General features: G+C 46.0%; 1 protein-coding gene across 2 annotated transcripts in view; it reads right to left on the minus strand.

Moving 5' to 3' along the window:
* Window positions 1-3,499: 3,499 nt before the first annotated feature.
* Window positions 3,500-26,448, minus strand: part of LOC139279887 (transmembrane protein 35B-like) — a 66,438-nt gene continuing 43,489 nt past the window's right edge. The window contains exon 3 of one of the 2 annotated variants that reach the window (XM_070899192.1): window positions 3,500-4,725. In XM_070899192.1, coding sequence (XP_070755293.1) covers window positions 4,595-4,725 — 131 coding nt within the window. In that variant the 3' untranslated portion in view covers window positions 3,500-4,594. Of the gene's footprint in view, window positions 4,726-8,232; window positions 9,952-26,448 lie in introns of those variants that run through there. The other variant, XM_070899191.1, reaches the window with a different exon arrangement.

Raw genomic sequence — 26,448 nt, forward strand, 5'->3', positions numbered from 1 at the left:
TTTTTTGGCTGTCTGAAATGAGGAAGGCAGGGTTGTGGTGAGGGGAGTGGGGTAAAGCAAGAGCTGCATGCTTACACCTTGTGCAGCTTGTACATCAGAAGAGATTGTGGGATGAGGGAGGGAGGATAACATATGCAGATATCAGCATCTTGCATTCTTTCAGCCCTCTGCTGGCCAAGAGCTCAACCACACCCCTGCTAAGAATGGCCAGCACCGTCTCCTCCAAGGGGATGAGGTGAAGCTAGGAATGTGAAGTGTGCATCGTGTTTGGTAGAGATTGTTGGTAGGTGAGTGATGGGGGGGGGGTTGTGCATTGAGCAGTGTGTGAGGCTAGTGGTGCAGTTGGTAGATGGCTTTTCATGATGCATTCACTGACTTTGATCACTCATCTGAGGTCATGAAACCTCTTTGGGCACTGGAGCCAGGTCATGGCACTGCTGGCAGTGACCACCTTGGTGATCTAGTCCCACATCCTTTTTTCTGGAGGGCCTCCTGGCCTCCTGTAGGTAGAGGACCTCTCTTCCAGTGTTGACCTCCTGCACAAAGCTCAAGTCCCTGGGTGCCCTGTTCCAGGCCTGTTGAGCCATTTGTGTTAGTGCTGAAACACTTTTCTCATTTTCATCAGCAGAAGGCAGCTCACCTTTAAGCAGTGCAGACTGTCTTGAAGAGGAGCAGGTTAGCTTTAAGTAAAGTTAGCCTCGCTTGGACAATGCAAACTTCAGCCCTCTGCTGAACGCACAGCCTGTCAGCAGTGAGTTCAGCGCTCGGCTGTGCACTGCAATCATTATAATTAACTGGCAGCGCGAAGTTGATGAGCTACCTGAGCTTTTTGAATGGGCATGGGCATATCCTACATCGCGATGCATGGCCCATTTTTTCGCGTTAAGCAATTTCTAGGCCGGAGTCTCGAAACTTCCAAAGACGAGACATGCTCCCAAAAGCTGTTAAGGCTGGGGATCAATTGAAAATTTTTTAACTGAGATTGATAGGTTTTTGTTAGGCATGGGTATGAAGGGTTATGGAACCAAGGCGAGTATATGGAATTAAGATACAGATCAGCCATGATCTAATTGAGTGGTGAAACAGGCAGGAGGGGCTGTCAGTGGGCCATCGGGGCAGACACGATGGGCCAGAATGGTCTCATTCCATGCTGTAAATTTCTATGATTCTATGAATGACCTACTCTTGTTCCAATAAATTGGAGGATGTTGTGTTGAAATGATGAAGTGCTCCGGTCAGAGTAGCTCTTGAGAGCTGTGTTCAGTGAGTTCCACCCACCCCAGTGGATCATCCTGACCCAGGCCAATTACATGGAATCAGAGTCATTTAAGTAATGTGGGCAGGTTCCTGTTTTTGTCGGGAAGTCCATAGCTGGTCTCCCACAATGAACCGGGGCCAGCTCCTTCTTCTGAAGAGGAGTGTAAATGTATTTTTAATTGTAGCCTGGTCCATGCGATTAACTACTGGACCGTTAAAGCTTAACTGCCACTTTCACACACCATAATAACACTGGGCACCAGGAGCAGCAGACCAGACGATGTATTCCTGTTACATGCATTTCCTTTGAATAGCTTCATCGTATCTGGATAGATGCTTCCTGTCTCCTCCATTGTGGACAGGTGACCTTCGAACTTATTCATCCCTGTTCCATTTCAGGAGAATGTCACATTGGGTAGGATTTCTACATTCCCGTTTGCAATTTCCTGCCCGTTCACTTGAACACCGCAGGCTGGAAAGCACGGATGTGGAAATTCTTCCCCAATGTGTCCTTCGCCTGAAATGGGACAAGGCTGGCTAGGTTCGAAGATAACTTGGCCCTCAGCACAATACAGGAGACACCCACTTCCCATTTATCTCAAGCGCAGTCACTGGAGCACCTGACATTTTCCTGCACCATTATTGGCCTCCTTTCCAGTACAGGAAACATCTCTGAAATATGGCCATTACTACACCAAATATTGCTGATGGATTTCATATTAATACAGAAACCATATTAAAAAAAGCTTTCAAGAATGTACCCCTTTCTGGAGCATTTTTTTGTCTGACTCCCAAAGACAGTTTTGGTCTAAGTAAGAGTAAAATCCAGCAGTTTAATAAAAATTAAGTTCACAATTAACATAGTTGCATAGAATTTACAGCACACAAACAGGCCATTCGGCCCAACTAGTCCATGCTAGTATTTATGCTCCACCAGAGCTTCCTCTCACCTTTCTTCATCTAACCCTATCAACACATTCTTATGTTTATTTAGCTTCCCCTTAAATGCATCTATACTATTCGCCTGAACTACTCCATGTGGTAGCGAGTTCCACATTCTAACCACTCTCTGGTTATCTGCCCTATCGAACACTTTCATAACCCTAATAACTTCGATTAGGTCACCCCTCAACCTTTTTGTTTCTAAAGAGGCCCAGCCTGTTCAAAATGTGTAACAAATAGACCATCAAGCTGTCAAAATATTTTAATAATTAAAAGCAAGACTAAAATACAAGACCTAATTTTCAGTGCAGTGTGTTTATGTTCCACACGAGCCTCCTCCCACCCCTCTTCATCTAACCCCATCGACATAACCTTCTATTCCTTTCTCCCTCGTGTTTATCTAGCTTCCCCTTAAATGCACTTATGCTGTTCACCTCAGCAACTCCTTGTGGTAGCAAGTTCCACATTCTCACCACTCTCTGGTTAAAGAATATTCTCCTGAATTCCCTATTGTATTTATTAGTGACCATCTTACATTTATGGGGGCTGAAATTGATCAACTTACCGCCCACTGCCGCCGACATTCCTCTGCAGCATCCGCCAAGTGCCACTCTCGACGTGGCCTAGAGCGGGCGGGAGGGGAGAGCGGCCGGGAAGCGCCCGCCAACGTCAGCGGACGGCCGATGCGCGTAAGTAGACTCCCGGCCGCCGAGATGCCAGATTAGTGTGGGCGGGAGTCGGCGGTGGACCGCAGAGTGGAGGCTGCTCTGTTCTCAACGGTAAGTGTCAAGATCCTGTAAAAAGGTAAGTGGAACGTTTTTAAATTATTTCTTTACAGGTACTTAGCTGGATGGGGTCCCCTGAAGGTCCTCAGATGTGTTTTTTTTGTTGATGATTTTAATTTTTAGTTCTTCGACCCTCCGTGGGCCCGACTCCATCCTCGGCGGCACCTGGGTGGCAAGCACCTCTGCCGCTGAGAATGAGAGCTCCCACCCGCTGCCACCCAGATTGGCGGCGTACGTCGTTCATTTGTCGCCCGCCAACCTTCGAGGGGCCTCGGCGATGAAAATCTCGCCGAAAGTTCTGTCCAGTACCTCGGCGGCCATTGGTGGCACTTTGGGCGGCACGTGAGCGAACGGGGGCCTTGACCAAATTCTGCCCCATGGCAACTTGTTCTGGTCTCCCCCGAAGTGGGAACATCTTCTCTACGTCAATTAAGAGTGGCCAAGAGGACCATTTAGGGCAGAATCATTTTATTTGGTTAGGAATTCATTCCATTCAGAGGTTTACAATGTATTACTTTTTTTTTAAACAATCGTTTTATTTGATTCTCAAAATGCAAAATGATACAGTAAGCACAGCATTCAGCAGGTGGAGGGTGTTTACAGAACTTAAGAATGCAACAGAGGTACATGGTCACATGATGAGTGATTAAACTGAAGTCAATGCATGGAACAATAAAACACACTAAGATAGGAAGGGAGGGGCTGTTTATAAAGTATCTCAGCGGAAAAAAGCAAGTGCTCTAAAATTGGCTCAAAATGCCAGGATCATCAGCAAGGCAATTAAATCGCTTCGTTTTGGAATACTAATAGGTTCCTTTGATTTTAACACATCACCATTATTACTACACTTGTGTTGGAATTAACACCATTTACAACACCCACCCCTGCACAAAGTGGGATGTTTGCATTGCAGTACCCGTTCAACATAACCCCTCCACACCTCCCAAGGACTTTTCATCGCAGGCTAAAATGTTTCAAATTTCAAAAGGTACAGAACATACAGTGCTCTTCTCCATCAACACTTTTGAATGTGAAATGTTGTACTACTGTCAACTGGTCATATAATCAATTGTTTGATGAATGTATTAGCATTTCAACACATTACAATAACATCAAAAATAGACCATTATCCAAGAATAATGTAACATTTAGAAGTGCTTTAGGCTGCCCCCAGTTTCCGAATTCTTACCGCGATCACCCCTACATTAGAATATTCACAGAAAATAATTTTTCAAATGTTTCATAAAAACAAAGTTATATACCTACTGAAGTCTGGAAACTTATAGCACAGGCAAAAGGGTCTGGTGATTGCAGTCCTGTCAGTCAAACTGTAAACATCCTACAGAAGAATGTCCTTCCCTCTTCCAGAACCCACCCCCACTACTCCGCCACACATTATACACATTGCAAGCAAGCTGTTTAGCTCTACATGATTATGTTAAGTATTCAATAGTATTCCCACATTTTTAACTGCTTGTTCCCAGCGGACCTACTAAATTTTGATCTAAGCCCCTTCAATTGCCATGTTGTACATATTTTCCTTTTGCTTTTAAAATATTCAGATACAAGATCCAAACGGGTCCGCAGCGACTGGAACTGAGGAGGTTTGGTTACTCTCCCTTCTGTTTCTGTTTGTCTCTTCTCCGGACATAGAGGAGCAGCAGCAGTAAGCCAAGGCAGACGGTAGCTGGTGTGCACATGTAAAGGGGTTTATTCAGCATCAGCAGGGAATAGATGGCACCTGCGGAGTCACAAAGACAGTTAAATACATAATGTCTGCCTTTTACCAAGTGCACAGCTTTCCCCTGAACAGCAACTCCAAGCTTTAAAGACAGAAACCATTTCGATGGATTATGTCAAGGGTTGGCCACTCGTTCAAGGAAAACGTCAACATCCAAAGCAACGTTGGTCATTTTGTTTTTCGTTTTCTTTCCTTCTCTTCTGCAGGTGCTGACTCATGCCGGGGTATGGTCCACAGGCCGAACAACTTTCCCTTAACCTCACTCATTCTTCGTGCCCAAGACCAAACTTTAAGTGTTGGCAGACTACACAAGTGTGAAGGACAACACAGTAAAGCCTGACTGTGTCATCAGCTGAGCTTCAACACATGCACTTTCCAGTAAGATTCACAGGACAGCGATCGGGGTGGGAACCCAGGCTGATATTTTCCTCTTTCGTCCAGATTTACTGAAGTCAAATACCGCCCTGGCTGAGATAAGCTAACAACAGCAACACAACTTATAGCATTCCTCAACATTGCTTCACAGTTGGGCATCAGGCCTAAGCATGACTAACAAGGAATTCGGGCAAACAGTCCAAAGCACCTCTGAAATGGTTCCCCTGAACATGGGATTCTTCCTGGTGTGTAGAATTCACTAATTTTTATTATTTTATTTTAGAGGAACATTTATGTATTGGCATTAAAAATACATTTTGAAAAATTGCATCCTTTTGGGACTTTATTCCAAGTAGGCCTTGATCCTGAAACACAGAATCTGAAAACTTCCAAAGTCAAGACATGGGCCGTAGAGTATAAATCGGGAGGATGTTGTGTTGAAACGATTAAGTGTTCAGACTACACATTGAGTGCCATGTTCGGTTTGTTGAATGATACACAAGGGGAACATTCATGTCCCGGAGGAGGAGCAGAGCTGACTAGGATTTTCAACGTGGGCAGAACCCTGATGGATCTTAGGATGGCCAGAGTTCCACCCACCCCAGTGGACCACCCCGACTCTAGCCAATTACCTGGGGCCAGGGTCATTTAAATAATATAGGTAGGTTCCTGCTTCTGTCAGGAAGCCCACCTGAGGGAAAGAGGAAAATCTTTCCTCTTTCAGGTTTGCTGCAAACTCTCGGGGCCAGCTGAGGAGTGTAATTTGTATTAAATTGTAGGCTGGTCCCTACGTTTGATTCACTACCTACTGGGCCTTTAAAATTTAAATGGCTCTTCCACACACCATAGTAACACTGGGTACCAAGAATGCATTGCAAGCACCCAGAGATGCTTGGGTATAATTGACAGGCATCACAGCAGATGAAGTAGTCCTGACATTTGCATTCCCTTTAAATGCGCTAATCATATTTGGGCAGACGTATTCTTTCACCGCCAGCCCAAAATGACTGGAAATGGCACGGAGGGTGTCCAAAGAATTTTCCAATACTGTTCTCTGGAGTTACGCATGGAACTGTCGTAAAATTCTGGACCCGGTGTTGGGAAACTGAATCATGAAGACACCAGAAACTTGGACTCTTGTAAGAAAGCAATGGGGTGTAGATATATTAACTAGTTTAGGAAAAGTAAATCTGGAAGAGTACATCAAGGTAAATCTTGACAGCAAGTCATTGGGCACAAGTTCAAACTGGCAAAAGGCCGAGGATAGGAAGTCTACATAGAGAGCCACCAACACATGCAATGGGCTTCAGCCCAGACAATAGGAGAAAAGGCAAAGTTAAAGGTTTTTCCTGATGGATGAGCTATGATGGGATGAAGTGCCTTCCTCATCTATCTTGACACCTATCTTGGGAGCACCTATTATTTACTCCCCTTTAATGTAAACGCCAGTTGAGAACTCTGCCCCTTAATTCTGCCATCTCACAAAACACGGATCTTTTGAGCTGCATTTTTCTCAAAATATCAGTGTTTTGTGAATTGGGGCACATGGGTCAGTGGTGGAGTTCTCATAAGCAGCGAGCAAAAAAAACACAAATTGAAAATGATCGATACACTTTCCTCATGGAGGATATAGGGCACAAAAAATCTGCAGGCATGGCTCCCCTGATGGTGCAACTGCCCACAAGCAGGAAGTGCCCACCTTCCAAATTCCAACCCCTGCTTTGCGATGAGTTGGCTTATCTGAGCGAGGGTAGCAATGGGAAGCCCTGTAACCTGAGCTCAGTGTTCCTGAGTTTGTGGGGGCATTGTGGAGGGATTGTGGGGGGCGGTGCTTGGAAATCAGTCATGGTTCCAGCACCTTATCTCGACTTCTCCTCGAAAGGTTGCAGGACTAGCGGAAGCCTGGTGGCATTAATCCAGGCTTCCCAACTCGGCTGGGGGGGGGGGGGGGGAAGGGATTAATCAAAAGGGAAAAGGGAGATGATCAAACTACTAAACAGGCAACAAGAATCCACAAAACAAAACCTGTGCGATCTACATCCGCCTCAGCAAAAGTGCTGTCTATGATGGTGGTATGAGATGGGGATGAGCTGGTGGTTTCTATGCACCGGTCTTAGCCATGGCCTTCTCAGCTGGGGAACCATGATCTTACTAAATGGCGGAGCAGGCTCCAGGGGCCACTTCTGCTCCTATTTCTTATGTTCTTATGCCAACAAGTTTATGTAGCAGTTTACGAGGGTATCCTTTCCAGTTAACAACAAAAGCTTCAAAACTGAACTGAATTTGACTCCCTTCCGCCACCAGTTCGCCTTCGGGTGCTATCTCCTAGAGTTCTCCTGAAATGAAATTAAAATTGTGGATGACGCAGGTTTAAACAACCTAAAAGTAATATATTTTTTTTAATTGATAATTTTTCAGGACCTCATGTTGCCATTCATGACAACAATGATCACACCTAACTGCAAGAGGAACACCACAAAGACAGCTAATTCTGCAGCCAAAAACATTGTGTTTTCAGGCCGAAATCTGCAATCCCCAGAATGAATCAGACGTGTTTAAGAATCCATCTCCCAGTTTCAAAGAAATTGGTAGAAATTCTACTTTTGCGCTGGTCAGCCCCGCTATATCATGTGAAAAGGCAGGAATTTGCGTGCTGGTAAGAGTGGGTGTGGACATGCTATGCCATGAGTCCTCCTCCTGTCAGAAAAGGATGGATAAGGTCAAAGGTTACCTGTCCCATAGCACAATGGAGGAGACACCCCACTTGTCATTCACCTGGAGCGTGAAGGGGCAGCACTCTGCCACTAGAGCACTCCGAGTTTACCTGCACCCTTATTGGCACCCTTTCCAATACAAGGTCCATCTCTAAAATAGGGCCATCATTGTGTCACATATTGCTGATGGATTTCTTACGAATGCAGAAAGCATGTACAAATAAAAACCCTTTCTAGAATGCACTCCTCTCTAGGGCAATCTTCTATTGTATGACCCCCAATAACAGTCGTCGTCTATGTAACAGTACCATCCAACAGTTTTATATAATTCAAGGTCACAATTAAGAGTGGTCAGAAGAACAGAATCATTATAATTTAGATGGTAATTGATTCCATTTAGAGGTTTACAATGTATCTCTTTTATTTAAAACAATCTTTTTATTTGATTCTCAAAATGCAAAATGATACAGTGAAAGCACAGCATGCAGCAGGTAGAAGGTTTTACAGAACTAAGGAATGCAACAGAGATACAGGGCCAGAGGATGAGTGATTAAACAAGAAGTCAATGCATGAATAAGTAAAACACACCAAGGGAGGTGCTGCTTCTCGTCTAAGATGAGAATATTTGAACTTTAACAAAGCATTCCATCTCTTAGTGGAAAAAAGCAAGTGCTAGAAACTTGGCTCAAAGTGCCAGGAACTTCAGTAAGACAATGAAAACTCAGTAATAATGAACTCTAAACACTAAAACACTAAAAGGATGCTATGATTTTAGCACATGAACCATCAATGTTATTACTGCAACTGCATTGGAATTAACACTATTTACAATCTCACCCCTGCACAAAGTGGGATGTTTGCATTGAAGTACACATTCAACATACCTCCTCCATACCGCCTCAGGATTTTTCATCACCAGGTAACACACTTCAAAAGGTACAAAACATACAGCAAACTATATGTTTTCATCCATTAACACTTTTAAATGTGAAATGTTGTACTATTTTCCTACTGTCAGACTGGTCATATTATCAACTGTTTGATCAATGATATAGCATTTCAACACAAAAAGATAAAGTAAAAGCTTACATTTATATAGCGCTTTTCATGACCTCAGCACATCCAAAGCGCTTTACAGCCAATGAAGCACTTTAAAAAAAAAAGAGTAGTCACTGTAGCAATTTAGGAAATGCAGCAGCCAATTTGCATACAGCAAACTCCCACAAACTGCAACGTGATAGTGACCAGAGATTCTGTTTTAATGATGTTGGTTGAGGAATAAATTGGCCAGGACACCAGAGAGAACTCCCCTGCTCTTCTTCAAAACAGTGCTACGTCCAACTCTGAGGACAGACAAGTTCTTGGTTTGACATCTCATCCGAAAGACGGCAACTCTGACAATGCAGCACTCCGTCAGTACTGCAGTGGAGTGTCAGCCTAGATTTCGTACTCAAGTCCCTGGAGTGGGACTTTAACAAACAAACCTTCTGACTCAGCGGCGCGAGTGCTACCCACTGAGCCACAGCTGACACCAGTAATAGCAAAATGACACAAAAACAAAAAATAGACCATAATCCAAGAACATTGTAACATTTAGAAATGCTTTTGACTGTCCCCAGTTTTCAAATTCTTACCAAGATCATCCCAGTAAAAAAAATTCACAGAAAATTATTTTGCAAACGTTTCACAAAAAAAGGAATACCTACTTAACGCTGGATATATCGTAGGCCAAAGATGCCTACATCTAGTGATTTCAGTCCTGTCAAACTGTAAACTTAAGACATTCAGCAGCTGAATGCCCCTCCCTCTTCCAGACCACACCCCCTACCCCCCCACCTATTCCCTCATTTCTACCTGCTTATTCCCAGCTGACCTTCTGAATTCAGATCAAAGCACTGTATAATCCCCTTCAATAGGCATGTTGTACATATTTTCCTTTTAAAATAGTCAGACAATATGCATGATCGAAACTGCTCCCCAGCGCCTGGAACTGAGGGGAGTGATGGTTACTTTGTCTTCTGTTTCTGTCTGCCACTTTCCCAGGTGTAGAGGAACATCAGCAGGAAGGCAAGTAAGACGGTAGGTAGTATGCACAAGTAAATGGGTTCCTTTAGCATCAGGAAGGAATATATCTCACCTGCAGAGTCATAAACAAAGACAATTAAATACACTACTACCTTTAACAAAGACACAGTTTTCCCCTGAACAACAACTCCAGGCTTTAAAGACATAAACCATTTCGATGGACTATGTCAAGTATTGGTCACTCGTTCAAGGAAAACTCCAACGTCCAAAATAACGTTCATCATTTTGCTTTTACAGTTTTCATTTCTCCCGTTCTGCAGGTGCTGACTCATGCTGGGGTATGGTCCACAGGCATAACGTTCTTGTTACCTCACTCATTCTTCATGCCCAAGACCAGACCACAAGTGTTAGCAGACTACACCAGTATGAAGGACAACACTGCAAAGCCTGATTGTATCAGCAGCTGAGGTTCAGTACGTGCACTCTCCAATAAGATTCACTGGATAGCGATCGGGGTGTGAACCCTGGCTGATATATGCAACCCGGGCTAAGATAAGCCAAGAACAGCAAAGTAACTTACACTTGTGCAGCACCTTCAACGTTGCTTCACAGTTGGGCGTCAGGCCCAAGCATGAGTAAGGAGGAATTAAGGGGATAGCCCAGAGCACTTCTGAAAAGGTAGGTTTTAGTACAAACTGAACATGGTATATTCCTGGTGACCACTCCATGGTCCAGTCCTAAACTAGATCTATGCCCAATTGCAAGGGCTAATTAATTAGTCACAAGCACTTTATCAACACAGTAAGTTATTTGATAGGGAATAAAAACAGAAAATGCTGGAAATCTTAGCACATCAGGCAACGTTAACTCTGCTTTTTTCTCCACAGATGCTGCCCGACCCGCTAAGATTTCCAGCATTTTCTGTTTTTATTTCAGATTCCAGCATCCGCAGTGTTTTGCTTTTGTATTTGATAGGGAATGTTGTCTATGGATTAAAATCAGCCATTGTGAATATTGTGAGCAGCCTTTTCAATCCGAGTTTTTATAAATGTTGGTGCTGGAAGAAAAAAAAAAATTCACAAAAAATGTGCTTTTACTGGAGTTTAAACAGAAGATAATGACCATCTGATAATGACCATCTTGCACTCTACTGAAACCTTAAAAAGCACACAGGCACGGAGTAGCTCCAACAGCAGCAAGCAGATGAGCATCACAATCTCGAGACAAACAAGCCACCCAGCCTTCTCTCCAGTCACTGGTACCCGAGTCATTCTGACACTTGTTTTTCCTGTGTAGATGAAATGATAAAAAAATGAATCAATGCTTGGAACCAGATATTTCTGTGTGTTAAATAAAATCTGTTTCGAGTCTGGAATTTCCCTCCAAGAATCTGGTAACATCTTGCACACAAAATATTTCACAACCCTTATGTTCTTTCCCTGTGAATCCACAGAAGCAGCTGGATTGATGAAAATGGTGAAAGAGAGACGTTTTATTTAGAAAAACCAAAAGGGAAGAATGAGAAAAATCAAGCAGCAATGATTAGTTGAATGATTCGGGTGATTATCATGACAAGAGAGTAACAAAGAACCTGATTACTGGCTCAGGACAGTGAGACACCCTTGTAGGATGAAGTGGTATCTATGATCAAGATCTCAGAAGACTTGATTCTGCAGCTTTAAAAGTTGAAATAACTGTTGAGCCAACATGGGATTTATTTTGGATTCTGAAATCTCCTGTTCAAAGCCGCTGTTCACAAGTTTGAAATGCTATCTTAACTCCCGAAATCATACCAAAATAGAAACATGGAAACATAGAAAATAGGTGCAGCAGTAGGCCATTCGGCCCTTCGAGCCTGCACCGCCATTCAATAAGATCATGGCTGATCATTCACCTCAGTACCCCTTTCCTGCTTTCTCTCCATACCCCTTGATCCCTTTAACAGTCAGGGCCATATCTAACTCTCTCTTGAATATATCTAACGATCTGGCATCAACAACTCCCTGCGGTAGAGAATTCTACAGGTTAGCAACTCTCTGAGTGAAGAAATTTCTCCTCATCTCGGTCCTAAATGGCTTACCCCTTTTCCTGAGACTGTGACCCCTGGTTCTGGACTTCCCCAACATCGGGAACATTCTTCCTGCATCTAACCTGTCCAGTCCCATCAGAATTTTGTATGTTTCTATGAGATCCCCTCTCATTCTTCTAAATTCCAGTGAATACAGGCCCAGTCAATCCAGTCTCTCCTCAAATGTCAGTCCTGTCATCCTGGGAATCAGTCTGGTGAACCTTTGCTGCACTCCCTCAATAGCAAGAACGTCCTTACTCAGATTAGGAGACCAAAACTGAACACAATATTCCAGGTGAGGCCTCACTAAGGCCCTGAACAACTGCATTAAGACCTCCCTGCTCCTATACTCAAATTCCCTAGCTATGAAGGCCAACATGCCATTTGCCTTCTTCACCGCCTGCTGTACCTGCATGCCAACTTTCAATGACTGATGTACCATGACACCAAGGACTCGTTGCAGCTCCCCTTTTCATAATCTGACACCATTCAGATAATATTCTGCCTTCATGTTTTTGCCACCAAAGTGGATAATCTCACATTTATCCACATTATACTGCATCGGCCATGCATTTGCCCACTCACCTAACCTGTCCAAATCACCCTGCAGCCTCTTAGCATCCCCCTCATAGCTCACACCGCCACACAGCTTAGTGTCATCTGAAAACTTGGAGATATTACACTCTATTCCTTCATCTAAATCATTGATGTATATTGTAAATAGCTGGGGTACCAGCACTGAGCCCTGCGGCACCCTACTAGTCACTGCCTGCCATTTTGAGAAGGACCCGTTTATCCCTACTCTCTGCTTCCTGTCTGCCAACCAGTTCTCTATCCACATCAATACATTACCCTCAATACCATATGCTTTAATTTTGCACACCAATCTCTTGTGTGGGACTTTGTCAAAAGCCTTTTGAAAGTCCAAATACACCACATCCACCGGTTGTCCCTTGTCCACTCTACTAGTTACATCCTCAAAAAATTCTAGAAGATTTGTCAAGCATGATTTCAATATCCTGTCTGTCTTTGATCTATTCCATTGGATGTTAATCGGCAATTTTATGAGTAGAATATTTTGAGATAGGCCTTAAGCATAGTTCAATAAAGAAGAAAACAACCCACTTGTTAAATTGTTATTTATAACCTGCTAACAAAATAACTGGTGCCCAAGATTCATAAAAAAGCAATTTTATGCAATATTACTCAGAATGCCAACAATAAAAAAAAATCAGCCAATCATGCGATGACTGTAACAATAGCCCATTAAAACTTTACAAGCAGATAACAAGCTTCTCGACCTCAATGAACACCACTAAACAGATTAAACTGGTCGGTCATTCATCTCCTTGCTATTGCTATGTGAGACCTTGCTGGGCACAAATTGGTCTCTCTTTGCCTACAAAACAGTAACTACACTTTAAATGTAACTTATTGATTGTGAAGCACTTAGGGTTTATCCTGAGGTCATAAAAGGTACTATAATAAATGCAAATTCTGGTTTTGTTACTTTCTATAAATGACAAAGCGTTTCTGGTTCTAGCTGTGTAGTCCAGGCTATCAGCACTCACCGTTATTAAGGAATAAATCGGACAGCAACTTCCACCGTCTGTACATGCACAGTTAAATGCAGGAATCAGGAAAATGCTGTGCGAATTGCTCTGCTCTTCCAGAAGCTTCATTACACCGGTATCTCACCGAGACTCGGCATCCCCATACATGAGGGTGTGAATTTGCGGTACTTACATGATAAGATATCCACTAAACCCACCAGAAAAAGTTAGGGCTTGCCCATTCAAGTGTAAGTCAATTTCTAACGGTGTGATAAGTCTTAATTACTGCCAAACCACCTCTCTGGCACTGAAAATTAACTTTTAAAATGTGGTGTCTCATTCCTTCAGAATTTAATTATTGTTTGAGATTTTTTGAAATATGTATTGTTTAAATTTTTCTTTCTGTTTCTTTTATCTCTCTTTCTTAATCCCACCTTTCTTTCCCTCTCTATTTCGCTTGCTGTACATATGGCATTGAATTAACTATTCTAACTTACACTTCCTGGCTTAGACTCTGCAGCCGCGATCTCACCAACCAATTTTAAACTTGAGGCATTGGGAACCAAAATAGTCAGATAGCATGGGGTCCAGGAAGGGAGGTTGGGTGGTCAGCAGTTTAGTGGGAATGGGATCGTGAGTAGGAAGTAGGTCTCATGGACAGGGTGAGCTCAGAGAGGGCATGAGGGGAGTTGGAAGGACATTAGAAAACAATGCAGGTGCAGGGCAGGGGAAACCTTGAGTGAGGTTTAGCTTGGTGGGAAAAGAGGAACGGGGCGATGGAGCTTAGGCAGTTGAATGAATGGTCTCAATGTTGATGACAAAGAAGTCCACAAGCTCCTTGTACTTGTTCTTGGAAGGGTGTGGGGAGCAGGGCACAGCATTTTAAGGAGATGATTGGTGGTGGAGAAAAGGAGCCAGGGGTTATCTTTGCTTTCCAAGAAGATCCTGGAGTATGAGGCAGGTTTGGCAAAAAGACCGAATAGTACTGGTGTGGTCCAGCCAGATCTTGCAATGGATGGTTCTGCTCAGGTTTATGCCCCTTGGATTGAGAGTGGAGAAGGGGGCTATATGAAGGGGAACCACCAGGCTGACAGAGAGTAAGGTTTTTACAGGTGTAATATATGTACTTATGCGTAAGCTCACAGGTTTGTAGAGCTGTCACATTTTCAGTGGCTTAGCCAGTCACATGATGTTCACAAGACTCAATAAAACCCCAGTCAGTTGGGTCTAGATTATCCACGACGAGGCATGTGGTTGTGAGCCTGGTGGATGAACTGGTAATGTGTAGTGTGATTGTTAAACCTTTGTTAATAAACCAACTAGTTCTTAATAGCAATGTGTTGTAATGAATGCTTAAGTAAAAAACCCATGAAGCAAATACATTACAACTGGGAAGACGGTGTGGGTGAGGGGTTAGACAAGCAGATCAACAGTGGCAATAGTATTGTGGGAAATGGAGAGGCAATGGTTTGAAAGATAAGAGTTTGAAAAAGCACTTGTTTGTCACTTGGGGGTGAGTTTTTTTCCAAGGCAGACACGGAAGGAAGTGGAGTTAGAAGGAGGTGAGCGGTGAGGAATACAAGGAAGTGGTCGGAAATGGCCTTGTCTAAAGGTGGAGCAGGAGAGTATTTCTATTTCATTTCCTCAGAATCAAGGTTAGGTGTAGAACAGAGTGGCTCTGAAATTCCTCGGGATTGTGCCAGTCAGTGTCCTCCGGCCCGGAGTTTATACGGTCATTTGCACGGATCAGGCGGGCACAAGCAGTGCTTCGGGCACATCACCAACACCTGCCTGGGGACTGTGAGGGGCTGGTGGCTGCCCTTGCCCTTCACCGGGGTTCCATCAGCGCCGCTGCTCAGGCGGCCAATCTGGGGAACAATTTTTTTAAAATGTTAAATTCTTCAGGGTTCCAGGCTGCTTGCATGGCCTTGACCTCTCTGGTGGACCCACACACGCCTTGTGAAAGCCTGCATGCTCCACTGACTCAGCGTGCCGACTGCTGGTACTACACCGGCTCCCCTTCCAGGCTACATTATGGCGGGACAACTGGGGAGTTTTGGTCCTGTCGCCTCAACAGAACAGCCTCAGAATGACGGTGTGGAATGGAATGCCGGTGTCTAAAACATATAAAATGGAATTACGCCATAGTTGGGTGAACTCTGCCAGGGTGGTGGCGAGGACACTTCAATTCAGTGGGAGAGAAATTTGCATTTTTTGCACCCCTATGGGGTGCTAACGGGGTGCAAATGATTTTTCGCCTGGGGCACGGTGCCACAACCGCTTCCACGGGAGTTAGCGATGGCGCACACCAACAGTACCTCGCTCCTGCCAGTAGCATCCCGAGATGCTGCACCGGCAATGACAGTATCATCGTCGTGCACAGCGACCCGGAGCGGAACTTCGGTAGCGCCCAGGTTACGGGTCGCAAACTATGCCTCACTCCACTCGCGGGGTGGAAATTAAAGGGAAGGTGCGGTGCACAATTATTTTTCCAATGGCCTTGCCTTGACGAATTCGCGGGGTGCGTGCCGCGATGTTGCAGCCCGGCACTCCGCTTCTGTACCGGGTGCTGCCAAGGCATCCCATTCCCCGGTGGTGAAGTGGTAGCCCCTCGCCCCATTGCAGAGTCCGCAGCATGCCCTCCCCTTTAACAGAAGGGGAGGGGAGGGCCCTGTGCTCCTGCCAGCGCTATTCGGCGCTCCGCGTAGCATTGGAAAATTCCCACGCTTTGCGCCCTAGTCCCTTCCCCGAGAAGAAGTGGAGCGCAATATCGGGCGCTCCACTTCCTCGCGGGGGCGGTAACCCCAATTTCGCTGCTGGGGCAGGACTTCCGTGCCGGGCACAGGAAGTCCCGCCTCGCCTCGGTTACCACCCCCAGACGGGGCGGTAACGAATTTCGCCCCCATTATATCTAAACTGGGTTGGTGATGGCTGGGGGGGGCGGCGGGTAAAAAAACAGCCATTATTCCTACTCCTGATTGCGCAGTGTACAGTCTGTTGCCAGGGGAGATCAGAATCAGGCTCCGTTTAAGCAAACATTCACCGTGCGGGCTCAGGTGACTGGGGCAAGGCACTAAAGCGTTTGCCAGTCATGGAACAGCATCCCAGCCTTTAGATGCAGATTTTCCCCTTGTTCTAATGTTGTTCATGCTTTATTGTGCGCAATCAGGATTTTTCCAGAATGATTTGATCTCTTTTGCAATTGTGGTTAGGCGAGTGAGTGTGTTAAAAATTACTTTCCTCGTGTACTTTCCGTCTAATTTGGGTTTGCAGCTAAGTGCTGAGAACGAGTTAAAAACTTGCAGACCTTTTCAATAATGAAAACCACATTTCAGCAACAGGGTTTGAACAATTTAAAAATGACCTGGGACTTTTCATACACCAAGCCTCACAAACTAGCTTGTTACAAGAGTGCTTGGAATCGGTGAAGTAAACAACAATTTCATTTCTACAATAAATAAAACCATAAGCATAAATTTTATTCAAAAAAAGCAGATGTTGAAATTACCCATCATCTCATAAGCTTTCTCTTGTGAGTTGCGAAAGAACATTAAATAATTTCCCACCTAAAATGTGCAGTGGTTGAAAAATTGCTCAATTTACGTCATTTGATTATACGTCTAGCCTCATCTACTTTTTGACAGCATTGTCACTAGGTCTATTTAATGAATTGAAACTAGTCTTGAATAAAGAGTCAGACGAGATACTGCAAACTCAATGTAAGGTGTGACAGTAGTCCTTTATTACAGATCTCAGAATGTCCCTCCAGCCTGTGAGGCCTCCTTATATACTGGTGCTCCCAAGGGATTGTGGGATCCCTTGGGACTCCAGGGGATAAGTCCTCTGGTGGTTAGACATGGTATTTACATAACAGATACCCGATGAGAAAAATTATAGTTAAGCCAACAAGCTTTAATATTATGTTGATGGGCTTCTTAATTTATTGCCTCCAATTCCTCCCAGGTACAGGCCTGTGCCACGAGCAACTCTCCATCTTCAGCCACAACATATCTTTAGGACAAAACTTCTAAATGCCTTTTAATGAGGCTCCATGAAAATTTCATGTATTCGTTAATATGCTCCATTTTCACCAAAAAATCAATCAGCCAAGATTGGTCCATTACAATTCGGCGACATGGGAGATAGTGGGATCTGCACTGGTCCACTGGATTTCTGGGCTGGGACCAGAGTAGATGGGGCAATGCTAGTGCAGCAGGCTCCATCAGCCACCCAATTTCTCTAGCCTGGTTGGCAACATTTACACAGCCAGCCACGGACAAAATCTTTCCTCAAGTCCAGCCATGAGAGCTGAGACCGCTTGATGCGCAACAATCTCAGATGCAATGGGTATGGCAGCATTCCTTCAATCACTCTTAGTGAACATCATCATCATCATAGGAAGTCCCTTGAGATCAAGAAAGACTTGCTTCCACTCTAAAAGTGAGTTACCCGGTGATTGTACAGTCCAATACAGGAATTAGTCTATGTCGCAGGTGGGACAGACAGTGGTTGAAGGAAAGGGTGGGTGGGGAGTCTGGTTTGCCGCACGCTCCTTCCGCTGTTTGAGCTTGCTTTCTGCATGCTCTCGGCGACGAGACTCGAGGTGCTCAGCGCCCTCCCGGATGTTCTTCCTCCTTTGCTGGGCTGCACATGGTACAGGACGCATCCTGACGCTGGTCCAACCATAACTGGTGTGGAACAAGCAGTACCTGAAGGAAGGCCGGCCTACATTCCTGGTTTTTCAGTTCCATCTGATTTGCCCGAGGCATGATTAGATTATCACTTGTGGTTGGGGTGGAGGTAGAGGCTGTTGTGTTTTTGTAAAGCATGCACTCCCATGTTCCGCCACCAGGGAGTGCATCCCTTGAAGTCCCAAGGGATCCCAGCATCCCTTGGGAGCACTGTATATAAGCCGGCCTCTAAGGTTTGTTCCTCACTCTGGAGTGTCTTAATAAAGACTGAGGTCAGTTACTTTAACCTCCCTGTGTGCAGCCTCATCTGTGTTCGGAATACAATAACTGGCGACGAGTATACGAATCCAACGCAAAGATGCAGCAAACTGTGGGCATCCTGGAGAAGTTCTCGGAGGGTGAGGACTGGGAAGCCTATGTCAAACGGTTAGACCAGTACTTTGTAGTCAACTAGCTGGATGGAGAAGGAAGTGCTGCAAAAAGGAGAGCGGTCCTTTTCACGGTCTCCGGGGCACCGACCTACAGCCTCATGAAGAATCTTCTGGCTCCGGTGGAACCCTCGGATAAGTCGTATGAGGAGCTGTGTACACTGGTTCGGGAGCATCTTAACCCGAGGGAGAGCGTGCTGAATGGCGAGGTATCGGTTCTACATGTGCCAGCGATTTGAAGGTCAGGAAGTGGCGAGCTATGTCGCCGAGCTAAGGCGACTTGCAGGACAATGTGAGTTTGATGGCTACCTGGAACAGATGCTCAGTGACTTTTTTGTACTGGGCATTGGCCACGAGACCATCCTACGAAAACTTTTGACTGTAGAGACACCGACCCTCAGTAAGGCCATTGCAATAGCACAGGCGTTTATGTCCACCAGTGATAACACCAAACAAATCTCTCAGCACACAAATGCTAGCAATGTTCAGAAATTAACTGGAACTGTGTTTGCGAGCAGAAATGTACAGGGCAGAAACCACAAGTCTGCAACTGCCAGCAGGCCTCAGGTGACCCAGATGACTCAGAGTTCCCAACAAAGGATGAATGCAAGGCAATTCACACCTTGTTGGCGTTGTGGAGGCTTCCATTCAGCCTATTCATGCCGCTTCAAAGGGTATGTTTGCAAGAGCTGTGGAACAATGGGGCACCTCCAACGAGCTTGCAGACGAGCTGCAAGCTCTGTAAAACCTGCTAACCACCATGTGGCAGAGGAAGATCGGTCCATGGTGGATCAAAGCAATTTCGAGCCTCAGCGAGAGGAGGCAGATGCTGAATGCTGAAGTACACAGGGTGCACACATTTTCGACTAAATGTCCACCTATAATGCTAAATGTAAAATTGAATGGCTTACCCATAGCAATGGAACTGGACACTAGCGCTAGCCAATCCATCATGAGTAAAAAGATGTTTGAGAGACTGTGGTGCAACAAGGCACTCAGACCAGCCCTGAGCCCCATCCACACGAAACTGAGAATATACACCAAAGAGCTTTTCACTGTCCTGGGCAGCGCCATGGTCAAGGTCACCTACGAGAGCACGGTGCACAAACTGCCCCTTTGGATTGTCCCGGGCGATGGCCCCACACTGCTTGGAAGGAGCTGGCTGGGCAAAATCCGCTGGAACTGGGATGACATCCGAGCGCTATCACATGTCGATGAGGCCTCATGTACCCAGGTTCTTAACAAATTTCCTTCCGTTTTTGAGCCAGGCATTGGAAACTTTTCCGGGGCGAAGGTGCGGATCCACTTGGTCCCAGAGGCACAACCCATTCACCACAAGGCGCGAGCGGTAGCTCACATGATGAGGGAGAGATTGGAAATCGAGCTGGACAGGCTGCAACGCAAGGGCATCATCTCCCCAGTGGAATTCAGTGAGTAGGCCAGCCCGATTGTTCCAGTACTCAAAAGTGATGGCACGGTCAGGATTTGCGGCGATTATAAAGTAACTATTAATCATTTCTCGTTACAGGACCAATACCCGCTACCTAAGGCAAACGACCAATTTGCGACGCTGGCAGGAGGCAAGACGTTCACCAAGCTCGACCTGACTTCGGCCTACATGACGTAGGAGCTGGAGGAATCTTCGAAGGGCCTCACCTGCATCAACACGCACAAGGGACTGTTCATCTACAATAGATGCCCGTTTGGAATTCGGTCGGCTGCAGCGATCTTCCAGAGAAATATGGAGAGCCTACTTAAGTCGGTACCACGCACGGTGATTTTTCAGGACGACATATTGGTCATGGGTCGGGACACCGTCGAGCACCTACAAAACCTGGAGGAGGTCCTCCAGCGACTGGATCGCGTAGGGCTGCGGTTGAAGAGGTCGAAATGCGTCGTCATGGCAACAGAAGTGGAGTTTTTGGGGAGAAAGATCGCGGCGGACGGCATTCGGCCCTCAGACGCCAAGACAGAGGCTATCAGGAACACGCCCAGGCCACAGAACGTCACGGAGCTGCGGTCGTTCCTGGGACTCCTCAACTATTTTGGTAACTTCCTACTCGGGTTAAGCACCCTCTTCGAGCCCCGACATGTGTTATTGCGTAAAGGTGAGAACTGGGTATGGGGAAAAAAAACAAGTAATTGCTTTTGAGAAAGGCAGAAACATTTTATGCTCCAACAAGCTGCTTGTATTGTATAACCCATGTAAAAGACTTGTGCTAGCATGTGATGTGTCGTCGTACGGAGTCGGGTGTGTATTACAACAAGCTAACGTTGCGGGGAAGTTGCAACCTGTCGCCTATGCCTCCAGGAGCTTGTCTAAGGCCGAGAGGGCCGACAGCATAATTGAGAAAGAGGCATTAGCGTGTGTGTGTTCGGGGAAAAGAAAATGCATCAGTACCTGTTTGGCCTCAAATTTGAGCTGGAAACCGATCACAAGCCCCTCATATCCCTGTTCGCTGAAAACAAGGGGATAAATACTAATGCCTCATCCCGCATACAAAGGTGGGCACTCGTGCTATCAACATATAACTATATCATCCGCCACAGGCCAGGCACCGCGAACTGTGCGGATGCTCTCAGTCGGCTACCATTGCCTACCACGGGGGTGGAAATGGCGCAGCCTGCAAACTTGTTGATGGTGGCGCAGCCCGCAAACTTGTTGATGGTCATGGAAGCGTTTGAAAATGATAAATCACCTGTCACGACCTGCCAGATTAGGACTTGGACCAGCCAAGATCCTCTGCTGGTAAAAAACTGTGTACTGCATGGGAGCTGGGCCAGCATCCCCGTTGAAATGCAAGAGTTAATCAAGCCGTTCCAGCGGCGAAAGGACGAGCTGTCCATTCAGGCAGACTGCCTGTTGTGGGTAACTCCCCAACAAGGGCAGGGAGACGTTCATCTCGGATCTCCACAGCACACACCCGGGTATAGTAATGATGAAAGCAATAGCCAGATCCCACGTGTGTTGGCCTGGTATCGACTCTGACTTAGAATCCTGTGTACGGCAATGCAGCGTGTGTGCTCAGTTGAGCAACGCGCCCAGAGATGCACCATTAAGTTTGTGGTCCTGGACCTCCAGACCATGGTCGAGGATCCATGTCGACTATGCCGGCCCGTTTCTCGGTAAAATGTTCCTGGTGGTGGTGGATGTTTTTTCAAAATGGATTGAATGTGAAATAATGTCGGGAAGCACCGCCACCACCACCATTGAAAGCCTGAGGGCCATGTTTGCCACCCCACGGCCTGCCTGACATACTGGTCAGTGACAAAGGGCCATGTTTCACCAGTGCCGAATTTAAAGAATTCATGACCCGCAATGGGATCAAACATGTCACCTCGCCCCCGTTTAAACCAGCCTCCAAAGGGCAGGCAGAGCGGGCAGTACAAACAATCAAACAGAGTCTTAAACAAGTCACAGAAGGCTCACTCCAAACTCGCCTGTCTTGAGTACTGCTCAGCTACCACACGAGACCCCACTCGATCACAGAGGTGCCCCCGGCTGAGCTACTCATGAAAAGGACACTTAAAACCAGACTCTCGCTGGTTCACCCCAACCTGCATGATCAGGTAGAGAGCAGGCGGCAGCAACAAAATGTAAACGATGGTCGTGCCACTGTGTCACGGGAAATTGATCTGAATGACCCTGTGTATGTGCTAAACTATGGATATGGTCCCAAGTAGATCGCGGGCACGGTGATAGCTGAAGAAGGGAATTGGGTGTTTGTAGTCAAACTAGACAATGGACAAATTTGCAGAAAGCACCTGGACCAAACGAGGCTGCGGTTCACAGACTGCCCTGAACAACCCACAGCAGGCACCACCTTTTTCGAGCCCACAACAGACACCCAAAGGATCAACGACGCCACCCCGGACCAGGAAATCGAACCCATCATGCCCAACAGCCCAGCAAGGCCAGGCTCACCCAGCAGCCCTGCAGGGCCAACAACATGCCAGCCCAGCGAGAGCACAGCCAACACACCAGAACAGACATTTGTACCGAGGCGGTCCACCAGGGAAAGAAAGGCTCCCGACCGCCTCACCTTGTAAATAGTTTTCACTTTGACTTTGCGGGGGGAGTGATGTTGTGTATCTGTAAAGCATGCACTCCCATGTTCCGCCACCAGGAAGCGCATCCCCTGAAGTCCCAAGGGATCCCAGCATCCCTTGGGAGCACTGTATATAAGCCGGACCCTAAGGCCTGTTCCTCACTCTGGAGTGTCTTAATAAAGACTGAGGTCACTGTTACTTTAACCTCCCTGTGTGCAGCTTCATCTGTGTTAGGAACAATAAAGGCGAGTACACTCATACTGTTCAAGGTTTAGCTGGGGAACGATCTCATAGGAAGGGGAACCTAATGTTCGGTGTGCCTGATATTAATTGTCCTCAGAAGTGACATGGGATGCAGTGAAAATTGCACACATCAATCCACAATCTATCTTCTCATAGACAGTCCCTCGTATCGAGGATGACTTGCTTCCAGGGATGAGTTCACAGGTGTTCCAATGAAGGACCTGATATTCCAAGTCCCGAACTACATGTTGAAGGGTGGAAGATGCCTGTGCGTGGATTTTTTTAATGTGTGGTGACGGTTGCACACCAGCCACCACACGGGCTTGACAGAGCTAGGTCTTGGTCCAGTAGCAAGGGTTAACTAAGACGACTGGAGACCAGCTCTGCTGCACGGACCTCGTGTGCACACATATCGCAGTGTGGGCTGGCCCATGCTGCCCCTGGGCCCTCGCCTCTCCTGGGCCCCAAACTCACGCCTCTCCTGGGCCCCGATCACGTCACTCCTCAATCTCTCGCTGCTCCTCTGCTGCTTGCCACCTCTCCTGCTGTACCTGCCCACGCTCCAATCAGCGACCTGGATTAAGGTGACGTACAATCCAGTCGCCATCCTCGAAGTCGTCACCCTCCCCGACCGGCTCGCACTGTCCCTTGTAGTGGCCGCCATGCTGCTCCTTTTGTAGCCCCGACCTGAGGCAGGTGTTTCCTCACAGGTTTCTTAGGAACACAAGAAATAGGAGCAGTAGGCTATACGGCCCCTCGAGCCTGCTCCGCCATTCAATATGATCATGGCTGATCTGATCATGGACTCAACTCCACTTCCCTGCCCGCTCTCCATAGCCCCTTATTCCCTTTTCGTTTAAGAAACTGTCTATTTCTGTCTTAAATTTATTCAATGTCCCAGCTTCCACAGCTCTCTGAGGCAGCGAATTCCACAGATTTACAAACCTTGGAGAAGAAATTTCTCCTCATCTCAGTTTTAAATGGGTGTCCCCTTATTCTAAGATTATGCCCCCTAGTTCTAGTCTCCCCCATCAGTGGAAACATCCTCTCTGCATCCACCTTCTCAAGCCCCCTCATAATCTTATACGTTTCGATAAGATCACCTCTCATTCTTCTGAATTCCAAGGAGTGGAGGCCCAACCTACTCAACCTTTCCTCATAAGTCATCTCCGGAATCAATCTAGTGAACCTCGCAGGAAACATCAGCGGCAGGTCGGGGCCTTAAAAGGTGCAGCGTGACAGTGGCCTGGCACTGAGCACGGCCCCAACCTGTGAGGAAATACAATCCAAAATAATACACAGACCAATAACCAAAAACCTCCATCTCGCATCAGTAATCAGTGCAGTAAACAGGGGTTTGCAAACAAATATTCAGTCCTGCCTTTCAGACAGCGGCATGGACCTCAATCAACACGGCCATGAATCTCAATAAATCCTTTTAGAATGAGATTTTGAAATAAAATAATAGAGGTTGAATAAAATCAACTTTTTACCTAATCTGACCGAGGACAGCCGCAATATTTCTGTATCAAATCTGACATGCAAGAGGAAACCCACTGTTAGGTACTTTTTTTGGTTTTATTTTATCAATTCACCGATATTTGGGGGATATTGTGTGAATGAAGTTTATATTCTGGCAGCTGAAATTTTAAATGGGTCACCTGCAGCTACAAAGGCCGAGATGGAAAATTCCACTATGTAGAAGATACACAGGACGGATTTGATTGTCCAGTCAGCAGTGACTCCACAAATGGATGTTTTCTGGCAGACGGATGCCAAAGAAGCTGGCCGCTCGAAAGTTTCCTTTGAGCACCATCTGTTAATATGAAATTAATGCTTTGCAACTGAGTTTGCTTCATGGCTCAGTTGGTTAATGCAATCCCTGAGAGTAAGAAGTAGAAATGTTCCTGGTTCAATCCCTGGCTGAGCTGAGCTGGCTGATCTCAGACAGAGCTCGACAAATGGCCTCTTTGTTGCCAGGGCTCCTGCTTGTAATTGATATCCCCAACCTTACATATGGAGAATGTCCCCTTGGGCAAAGTATCAGATGGCTGTGTGGAATCGTACATCAGTGCAAGTCAGCATCCTCCTGGGGCCAAGGTAGGGATTAGATTAAAGATTTGCTCCCAAAGAGATCAGTATGGCGCTGTTGCCAATCACAAGCCTTTTTTGAGGCTGGTACAAAAGAAAGAAAAATACTTTGTTTTTTAAGTGATGTTGGTGGAGGGATATATATATCGGCCTGCACACCGAGGTGAACTCCCTGCTCGTTTTCAAAATAGTGCCACGGGATCCTTTCCGTCCATCTGAGAGGGCAGACGGGGCCCTTGGTTTATCGTCTCACCCGAAAGATTGCACCTCCGACAGTGCTGTACTGAGGGAGTGTCAGTCTAGGACTAAGGGTTTAATTAAGAGGGGGAAAATAGAGTACGAGAAGAAGCTTGCAGGGAATATAAAAACTGACTGCAAAAGCTTCTATAAATATGTGAAGAGAAAAAGATTAGTAAAGACAAACGTAGGTCCCTTGCAGTCGGATTCAGGTGAAATTATAATGGGGAACAAAGAAATGGCAGACCAATTGAACCAATATTTCGGTTCTGTCTTCAAAAAGGAAGATGCAAATAACCTTCCGAAGGTACTAGGTGACAGTGGGTCTCGTGAGAAGGAGGAACTGAAGGATATCCTTATTAGGTTGGAAATTGTGTTCGTGAAATTGATGGGATTGAAGGCCGATAAATCCCCGGGGCCTGATAGTCTGCATCCCAGAGTGCTCAAGGAAGTGGCCCTAGAAATAGTGGATACATTGGTGATCATTTTCCAACAGTCTATCGACTCTGGATCAGTTCCCATGGACTGGAGGGTAGCTAATGTAACTCCACTTTTTAAAAGAGAGAGAGAAAACGGGTAATTATAGACCGGTTAGCTTGACATCAGTAGTGGGGAAAATGTTGGAATCGATCATGAAGGATGAAATAGCAGCGCATTTAGAAAGCGGTGACAGGATCGGACCAAGTTAGCATGGATTTATGAAAGGGAAATCATGCTTGACGAATCTTCTGGAATTTTTTGAGGATGTAACTAGCAGAGTGGATGAGGGAGAACCAGTGGATGTGGTGTATTTGGACTTTCAGAAGGCTTTTGACAAGGTCCCGCACAAGAGATTGTTGTGCAAAATCAAAGCACATGGTATTGGGGGTAATATACTGACATGGATCGGGAACTGGTTGGCAGACAGGAAGCAGAGAGTCGGGATAAACAGGTCCTTTTCAGAATGGCAGGCAGTGACTAGTGGAGTGCCGCAGTGCTCAGTGCTGGGACCCCAGCTCTTTACAATATACATTAACGATTTGGATGAAGGAATAGGGTGTAATATCTCCAAGTTCGCAGATGACACTAAACTGGGTGGCGGTGTGAGCTGTGAGGGGGACGCTAAGAGGCTGCAGGGTGACTTGGACAGGTTAGGTGAGTGGGCAAATGGATGGCAGATGCAGTATAATGTGGATAAATGTGAGGTTATCCATTTTGGGGGCAAAAACACAAAGGCAGAATAGTGTCTGAATGGCGGCAGACTAGGAA

The sequence above is a fragment of the Pristiophorus japonicus genome, chromosome 14, assembly GCF_044704955.1.
Source record: "Pristiophorus japonicus isolate sPriJap1 chromosome 14, sPriJap1.hap1, whole genome shotgun sequence".
Classification (NCBI taxonomy): Eukaryota; Metazoa; Chordata; class Chondrichthyes; family Pristiophoridae; genus Pristiophorus; species Pristiophorus japonicus.